The 9001-nt window shown below is 47.3% G+C and overlaps 1 protein-coding gene across 1 annotated transcript; it reads right to left on the minus strand.

Annotated features, from left to right (window-relative positions):
* Positions 1–801: 801 nt before the first annotated feature.
* PANX3 (pannexin 3) lies at positions 802–7191 on the minus strand. The gene is made up of 4 exons (XM_045860369.1): positions 7011–7191; positions 5634–5776; positions 3116–3330; positions 802–1441 (listed from the first exon to the last, which is right to left on the minus strand). Exons 1-4 carry the CDS (start codon positions 7189–7191, stop codon positions 802–804), a joined length of 1179 nt encoding a protein of 392 aa, XP_045716325.1.
* Positions 7192–9001: the final 1810 nt, after the last annotated feature.

Below are 9001 nucleotides of genomic sequence, written 5' to 3' on the forward strand. Positions count from 1 at the left end.
GAAGTGGTTACTCTTCAGTGATGGGCTGCAAGTGGACGTATAGCCTCCCCTGGGCTATTAAAAGCACACGTGGGCCTACTAAGAGTTGTGAAGGGGTCCACAGCCTGTTACCCCAGCCCATGTTTAAGTGCGTTCCTGATTTAAATGATGAAAAGGTATATCTGCACACTGTGTGGCTCCAGCTACAGCTGATGCATGGCCCTGACCATGTTCTACACTGTCCTTAAGCCCCAAGAGCATATCGCAAGTTCCTGCCATCATTATCTCCTGACCACTTTGCAGGCCGCAGAGGGCCTGGGCAAGGTTGGTGTCTTCCACAAAGCAAGGTGGGCATGTTCCTAGGATCTGAGGCCACACCAAAGGGTTTTCAGGGCTTTCATATCTTTATTCTCTTTCCAGATTAACCCACTTGCTCTTTGGGGTAAGCTGAGTGTGTATCCTAGAAGGGCCATGGAATATTAGATATAGGAAGAAGAACCTGCCTCCATAAATAGCCTTTAGAACCTTCTTTCCTTGCAGAATGCCTAGATTTAATTTTAGTTGTAGGTTTTTTTCCCTATCATATTATGCTCTAGACCTAATTTTTTAGTTCTTCGACTCTTTAGCCTGAACTTTCCAATTTGTTTCCATGTGTTGATTATATCTTCTCAGCTTTAGGATAACACGGTACAGGATATATAATTTGGCTGAATCCAAGCTTAGCAATTTTAAAGTGGATTTTTTTTTAATGTTAGTGAGTGAGGCTTGGGAGGAAGGAGAAAGACTTTTACCCATAAAATTTCCCACCCCATCGTTTCCTAACTATGGGTTTTCATCAGATACCTGATGAGTGAGGTGTTTAGGTTTTGCAGGTTCTAAGCCAGCTAGTACAGTCATGAAATCGATCACAGTGTCAATGTTGTGCTTCTGGGTGCTTGTGTCCTTCAACACACATAAAACATTCAGCCAGCTAAAAGAGATGAGCTCAGAGATGTTGGCTCGGAGGAAAAGAAGGATCACATTGAGGTCATTGATGGGGCACCCCAGCATCTTTCTGCTGAGGAGGTCAAATGCTGGGAGCATCTCATAGATGGATAGGAGTCGCTTGTCCCACCGACATAGCCGCGTGAGGTTGTAGATTATCACTGGAACCAGCAGGGTGTATACTGCTATAGTGGAGAGACTAACAATCTGGAAAACAGACAGGGATGTCAGCCTGCATGTGATGAGATCAGGGATGTGGGTCTCATTACTTAGCAGCCCTGTCTTGACAGAACAACTGAATTCCTTTAGGAAGAAGACATCCAGGTGGAAGTGGCCAAGGTACAGGTAGGTGGCCGAGGTGAAGAGGAGCAAGAGGGAGTTCCTCAGGAGGTAGGTAGCTACTAGTGAATGTGAGCGCTGCTTACATGCCAGGTACCACTCAAGCAAGGGGAATTCAAAGTATCGTTCTTTCCGAGCCCTGGGTGGGGAAGAAATGAGGCAAGGTTAGGAGGGACCATTTAGAACCATATCCTAATGGAGCCATGTGGAAAAGCCACAGAATCTGCCTATCCAACATGGCATTCTCAACTCCTGAAAGTCTGCCTTCTCTGAGCGTAACCACCCCTCTCCCCAAAAGGAGGCAAGTAAGTGTATCTCAGTTCTCCAAGCAGTGAGTGCAGTGCAATAAACCCAGTGAATGATCAATGAACAATCAGTTGTCACTCTGGTTTACTTCTGCCCAGCAAGGCAGAAGAAACCTCTTAGCAAGCAGTAAGGCTCATTAAATTAGCACTGGACGGGGAGTCTAAATAAGCATATTCTGGTTCCTGGTCTGTATATTCTGTATGACATTTAGGTCAATCCAGTTATTTCATAAAAATAAATGTGCTAACAAGTACTCGTTGAGAGCTGTGGTATTCAGGTACACATAAGCCAGTCTCTGTTCTGAAGATGTTTACAGTCTGGCTTGTGGGGAAGGGGCAGCTACGATACACAAACATAAAGTAAAAATAGCGCTCGGTTTGTTAAAATGATGAGTACAACCCGTGGTAGCTATAAATGAGGAGAGGGAGGATAACAGTACGGGCTGAGCGTTCAGAAACCTTTACAGAAAACGTTGTTGCAGAGTTGGCCTTCAAAAGATAGAGTTCAGAAGGAGTACGTGCACAAACACGAGACAGAGTATGGTTTCAGATCTTAGCCCGACTGTCCTGTTGGTGGGGCCCGCCCTGGCCATTCTATTTAAAACCGTGCCACTCCACTGCTGTCCAGCTTTCCTGATCACCCCACCCTCACCCTGCCTGGCTTTTTTCCTTCAAACCACTTATTTTCTACCCTACAATTTACACATGTTATGAGTATTTGTGTCTGTTTTCTCTCAGTAGAGAATAAGCCCCATATGGGTCAGTGTAGCTTTGTCTCTGCCCCACCTCTGCCCCACCTCTGCCCCCTGTGCACACACAGACGTGTATCTCTAAAGCACCCAGACCAGTGTCTGGTATTCATAAATGGTGGCTGACTGACTCGTTAGGAGAAAAGAAGGAGACTCCCTAGGTAGAGTGGGAAATTTCTGTCACTTGGTAGTTAGAAGTTTGAGAAAGTGGTTGGTGACAGTGTGTGTAGAGGGCCTTGGACAAACACTTGGAAGATCGTGGATATTCTTCTGTATGCATGAGGGGAGCAACTGGAGGTTCCTGAGCAGGGGAGTGGTATATGACAGTGGTAGTTTGGAGCATCCAATCCCTTGGAGGCTCTGTGTTCACCTGTAAACTAGAGGCAGAACCCTTTTTCTTCTCCCTGTACGCCAGTGATAGCAAGTAAATGAGAGGGTGTGTCAGTTTGCACCTCGGAGAAGGTTGGGTATGCAAGTGAGTCCAACCTTTTGGTGTCTTGGCCACACTGGAAGAAGAAGAGTTGTCTTGGCCACACATTAAATACAGTGTGACACATAATCACAAAAAAGAAATCTCATAATGTTTTAAGTAAATTTACAGTTTTGTGTTGGGCTGCATTCACAGCCATCCTAGGCTGCATGCAGCCCGTGGGCCGCAGGTTGGAACCCCCTGGTAAGGATAGTTTAAACATTACTCTGCAAGGAAATCACATTGACGTTTGACCAAGTCTTCAGAAAGGAGTGGAAGAGACAACTCACTTTTCCAGATCATCCCAGAAATCATCAGGGTCCGAGCTCTTCTGCTGGATCTTCAGCATGTGCTGCACCAGGCGGATGGAGCGGTTGTAGGATTTGTCCAGTTCGCTGATGATGAACAGCAGGTCTGAGCTGAGGGCCGGCACGGCTGCATACTGCCACAGCAGAACTGGCAGGTACATGACCATGGCTAGGGCCAGCAGGGAGTAGGGGAGGGCCTGTGGGGTGAGAGCGAGCTGAGGAGGGAGGCCCAGGGTGTTGGGGGCTCATGGGGAGAGCTCTGACTGTGGGGCTTCTGCCTCAGAAGAGGGAAGAGCTGCCGCAGGCCCAGGCTGTTAGGCTCTCTGTTGACCTGGCTGAATACAGTGAGGCCCAGGAGAGAAAGGATGGTGGATCTCTACCCTCCCCAGCTCTGCTTTTCTGATCTGGGGTCTGTGTAGGTTCCCAGGAAGGAGAGAGGCAGGAGGCAGAGAGGCAAGAGACAGAATATGGAAGGGAGAGAGAAAGGAAGGAAGGAGGTAAGAGAGAGATGGGGGATGGAGCGGCGGGGGAGGGGGAGGTGTGTAGAGAGAGCCAGAGGGGTCCCTGTTCCCCCTGCATGTCAGCCGAGGCAGCTAACCAGAAATCGAGGCCAACATGCTCATGGCATCCCAGGAGAGGGTGTCTTTATTCTCAGTCTTTCCCTTTTCTTTCTCTGACTGTTTCAGGTTCTTATCACCAAACATCTAGAGCCCATTAGCTAAGTCCAGCAAAAGGCCCCGACATTGCTGACTTGCATTTAGACTCTCCAGAGAACAGATCAAACCCATTTCCTTTTCTGCCCCCTCTCTTGAGCTACCTGAGATAAGGGACTTTTCCTGGCTTCCTCATCATGCTTATCATACCTACCAGGTTGGGACTCTATCCTGCCCACAGTAAAAACTACCTATAAAGGCTTTTAAAGCCACATTTGTGTTAGGTGCTTAACACGCATAGTTTCACTTCATTTTCACAGGGGCGCTCGCTATCATGTAGGTACTATTAGTGTCTCTGTTTCACAAAGAAACTGAAATGTGAAAATATTAAGTAACTTGTACAAGTTTCACATCTAGAAGGTAAGCAAATGGGAATTGGGATCCAGCAGGCTGATTTTGGAGCGTATTCCCTTATGATGCTTGGCTACAGCTTCTCTGAATCAGGGCACTTTGATTTGGGGGGAGAGTTTGAAGAATAAGAGGGAGGGAGCATATTTGGTTGCATCTAGATAGAGGGACATGGTTGTGTGTGTGTGTGTGTGTGTGTGTGTGTGTGTGTGTCTGTGTGTGTGTGTGTAAGAGAGTTTCAGAACTAAACAAGAGAAACGTGTTGGGAAAGGTATGTGAGAGAAAATTAGAACCTTTTGACACCTGTTTAAAAAAGGACATTTCTTGAAAACAAACTCTTCACCCCTAGACACTAAACTCTTTTCTAACACGAATTCCCTCTATACTGTCCTGAACCTGTTGCCCTCCAGATCCTGCTCAAACACTTCCAGTGACAGACACTTCATGGCCTCTTTGCATTAATTTTCTGGTTTTGTCTGTGTCTGAGAACTGCAGTGTTTTGAGACCTGGTAAACCTGTCATAACAACAAAATGTTACGAGTGACTTGTGACTAAACATTGCAAACTGGACGTATAAATGACTTCTGCTCCTGAACAACAGTAAAGAGATCAAAATGACATAATCCTGTGAGGACAAAGAAAACAGGAGAGGACAAAAGAGCAACAAAACGCTGTAAACTGAAAAGCAGTTGCATGGCCAAGGACAGCAGCACGCGAGTGGATGGGGAGTTGAGGCAGGAGTGAATAAGCAAGCTCTCTTGCACCGCAGAACCAGAAAGACTCAGGAGTTAGAGACACCAGGTGCCTCTGAAAGGGGGACTGAACACAGGAATATTGAAAATCCAGCCCTGCAGATTCTGTAACAGGACGCATGCAGTGACTGCCCCGTCCCTCCCCTGGCAGAAGGCCATGGTTTACCCCTTAGAAACATGAAACCAGGGAGATTCTGCATTTGGGTCCATCGAGAGCAGGGGGACCACACTGAGAACCTGGCAGAAGTTAATTGAATACTGAATGCTGATACCACATCTGAGTTCCCACAGGGTTGGCAGCTCAGCCTGACATCCACTCCACCCTGCCCCCTCCACACAAATTAGGGATTGAGTCATTCTCCTTGGAAAAACTGACCAGCCTGAGAGAATGAATTACAGATGCTGACATTTGAGGTTTTTCCGATGAAATGGCCCAAGGGCTCTCCTTAAACTGAAGGCTGGTGGTCAGCAAGCTTCATCCATCAGCACAAAACCTCCAATCAGATAACAGTGAGAAACCACAGATCACCAGGCATTCGAAGAACGCCTGAAACGTGAACATCAATGGCCAACACATGAAAGGGGAAGGGTGGTGAAGAAGAAGAGAGAAAATGTGTATAATGATGTAGTCCAGTCCCACCCCACTCAGCCATGAAGCTGGCTTGATTGAGCCCGAGCCCACTTTACCTTATGAGGCCAGAGAGATTTCAGCTTGTGCTGCCCAGGCTCACCCTGTTCATGGTGAACCAGTGAGTCCCAACAGGAACTGTCCACGTAGGCCGCCTGCCGAACACTGAAGTTACTGGGAGAGAAGCAGCTGATGGGAGACCCTGAAACAGTAATACACCCTTGAGGAAGCCCTTGGAATCCAGGGGACATTCAGCTAAAAGCTTTCTAGGAGCCGCCCCCACAACTCTGCCAATTTGTGTACGTGGTAGGCACTTTCTTCTTCCCATGCCCAAGTTTCTGGGTCTGGCGAGCCCGTGTCACCGTTGGACGGGCATGACAGGACAGTGCTCTGCTCTTTGACTCAGGCCTGCCCATGTACTGACTTCCCTGTAATGCCTGCCAGTTTTTTTCTCTCTGAGCTCCCCCTGGACTCCCAGACAGGCAGGCACCAGGGGGTCACAGGGTCGGAGGTAGGGGTGTGTGTGGGGTGGGGTGGGAGAAGAGGCTCCCTGCAATCTTGCAGTTTGATGCCAGAAGGCTTTCAATTTCATGGTAAGAGAGCTGACACCTTTGGGTTCTAAAATTTAGAGGATTAGTTGCCTGGATTCCTGGTCCTAAAGAAAAAAGGTAGATAAATAGTGCTAGAAGGAAAGTGGGCTTGGAGGCAGAATCTCTCGTTTTTGGTTTTCCCATCATTCTTTAAAAAGAGGCAGGAATGGGAACCAGTTCTTCTCCCCTTTGTGGGTAAAGGGAGAGGCGGTGGGAAGTTGGCATACTTCTTTGGGAAATGTAGCAAGCAAGCTACTCACACAGCTGGGAAAGAAAGCCAGAAATCCCAATTCTCTTTAATAGAGGGGGCAGATTTGCTGAGTTAATCTTTCCCATAGGACACTACATACGTGTGTGTTAATGTTAGTGTGTGGAGAGGAAGGAGTGGACTTACTCACCTGTGATGTGCTAAGCTCTGTTGGGCACTTAACACATGTTCTTAAGTCAGTAATCTGGGAAGTGGGGAGTAGGAAGAAGGCTCCAAGACTTATCAGAAGTGTGGATGACCAACACCTTTAGAAGTCCTGAGTCCTGAAAAGATTATGGAGCCCCCAATCTCCTTCATCCATATAAAATCAAAAGTTTAATTATTGCAATGACATAAAATACATGAATACTGAAATTTAAAATAAATCTTTTTTTTTTTTCCAAAATTTAGGAAATAACTTTCAAAAAATGTTGGTGCCTTTGCTGGTACTCTAAACTCATACATAGTTAGCCTTTTGGGTAATGCCCAGGCCAGCCATAACACCTAGATGATGTGGGAGCTGCCTTGCTTCAGAACCCATGATGTAAAGAGAAAACAAGGTAGAGTCTCCTATACACTGGGTCTTGGAAGCCACTTACCGGAGGAGAACTCCTGGGCAAATGCCAGGGACATCAGCAACAGGGGGAAGCCCACGGCTATGAACTTGACCATGCGATCCAGGGGTAGTTCTAGGTGCAGTCCTTTGAGGCGAGGGCCCCTGCGGTCGGGCAGCAGGGCATCTGACAGCATGTACTCTGCAGCTGTGTGTGCAAGTGACATGATGCTGCTGAGTTTTGGGGTGCGCAGGCAGCAGGAGGGGTCCCAGGATAGTAGTGTGAGGAGATGACAGCTTCAAGAAGCTGGTTTTGAGCAGATAGTGCCTGCAGCCCCAGCCTTATAGACATCTGTGCCAGAAGCAGGCACTGGTTCTCTAAATAACTGGCCAGGCCCTGGGCCAGACACCTGGTAATTAGAGGGAGGCATAGCTTAGTGGGTCCTTGCTAGAGGAGGGTCGGGTATCAGCCGGGGCTGGTGCCAGGCTGCTCTCTGTGGACTGTCCTTGAGCAGAGGGAGGCCCATGGCTTTATGCTGCCCTCTTATTAATAAAGTATTTTTGGTGGGGTGGTGGAGAGAAGGCGGGCTGTGTGGCCAGGCCTCCCCCCACCCATGTAATTGGTGCAGAATTTGGGTGGAGATTGCTTAGTTGTGTTGAAGGTCCTCATTTTGTGGTTTGAGGTGGGGGTGGGAACCCCAAGACTCAGCTAGGACTGCTACTCCTACATAGTATTGTTTGTACCAGTGATGAGATTTGCTTTGGGCTCAGGCTCTTTCTCAGAAGGGATTCTGTATTTGGTGTTAAAATCCCCTCCCTGCTTCATATTTATGAGTTCCATATAGTTATAATTTTAAGCATCCATTTGTTCTTTAGAACACTAAGGGATGGGTGGCAGTGTTGAATAATGGATGAACGTGACCTTTGACATTGGGAAGGAAAAGTCTTTTACTGGAGACCTGGCAGAACTCATTTTTTTTTTTATTGTATGACTTCAGGAAGTTACTTTGGTTCAGTGTTCTCATCTATCAAATGGCATCGTATTGTAATCTTACAAGATGGAGAGGATTGATTCAGAGTATTATATGTGAAGGTATTTTGTAAACTGTGAAGTATAGGGCAAATGTCAAGTTACTTCCATTTGGTGGGGTTGGATCTGTGGGAAAGGACTGGGACATAGGCCATCTGCCCTGAGAGGCCCTGACCTTGGCCTTCACACTGGTCCCCTCTGCCTGTGGCCTTCTACAAGGCAAAGAGTCCATGGGGCCCAAAGGGATATACCTACTCAGAGCCTATGTATCTTCTCTAGACCACTCCTGGCACCTGGGGTGCTGTAATTCCATGACCAGGAGGCACCAGCGTTTTTCCAAGGCCTGTGCAGGCCTTTTCCTTGGGTGCAGCCTCACGTGGGCAAATCTGGTCACTGGTATGCACCCCTGGCACTAAGGAATGGCTCCTTGTGGGAGTTCAGGTGGAATTAAGAAGTGCTGGGATGCCCACACATGCAATTATGAGGCTACTTGCAATGTGGGTACTTTGCTGGGTTGGGAAGGGACCTTGGGAGTCTGAGAATTCTAAATTTAAACCTGGCATCTCTGATCATTATGAAGGGGGGTGTGTGTGTGCCTAAATATGTCAAGGTAGGCAGATAGAACACATTTCATTTAACAGTTTGCTAGCTTTATTTATAGCATTTAAATTTTAGATAAATAGTATGTGGGCCTCTATTTGAACTGTTTTACCTGGGCCCAGAAACGTTTGGCCTGGGCCTGTCTCTCTCCCCCATCACCAGGCTAGGGGGCCAGCTCTGATTCACGGCTGCCCTGCACGCGCTAACTGGAGTGACCCGGCATGGGAGTGAGAGCAGGGATCCTTTATTTCCTTTCACTTTAGCCTCTCCACACTCTCATTTCTGTATCTTTTCATCATGTGTGTTTTTGCCAAATGTTTATTATTGGTTTGTATTCATGTATTTTCTTTCGATTTTAAAAAATAGTTTACATTTTTACTGAGTGAAGTATAAAACACATACATTCA

This window comes from Phyllostomus hastatus, unplaced genomic scaffold, assembly GCF_019186645.2.
Source record: "Phyllostomus hastatus isolate PE091 unplaced genomic scaffold, TTU_PhHast_1.1 phas_scaffold_193, whole genome shotgun sequence".
Classification (NCBI taxonomy): domain Eukaryota; kingdom Metazoa; phylum Chordata; class Mammalia; order Chiroptera; family Phyllostomidae; genus Phyllostomus; species Phyllostomus hastatus.

Coding starts and splice junctions, on each gene's coding strand:
- PANX3 (XM_045860369.1), bottom strand. CDS start 7,191: ATGTCACTTGCACACACAGCTGCAGAGTACATGCTGTCAGATGCCCTG. Junction 3,331..5,633: donor AATCTCTCTGGCCTCATAAG/GTAAAGTGGGCT, acceptor CTCACCCCACAG/GCCCTCCCCTACTCCCTGCT. Junction 1,442..3,115: donor TTCTGGGATGATCTGGAAAA/GTGAGTTGTCTC, acceptor TTCCCCACCCAG/GGCTCGGAAAGAACGATACT.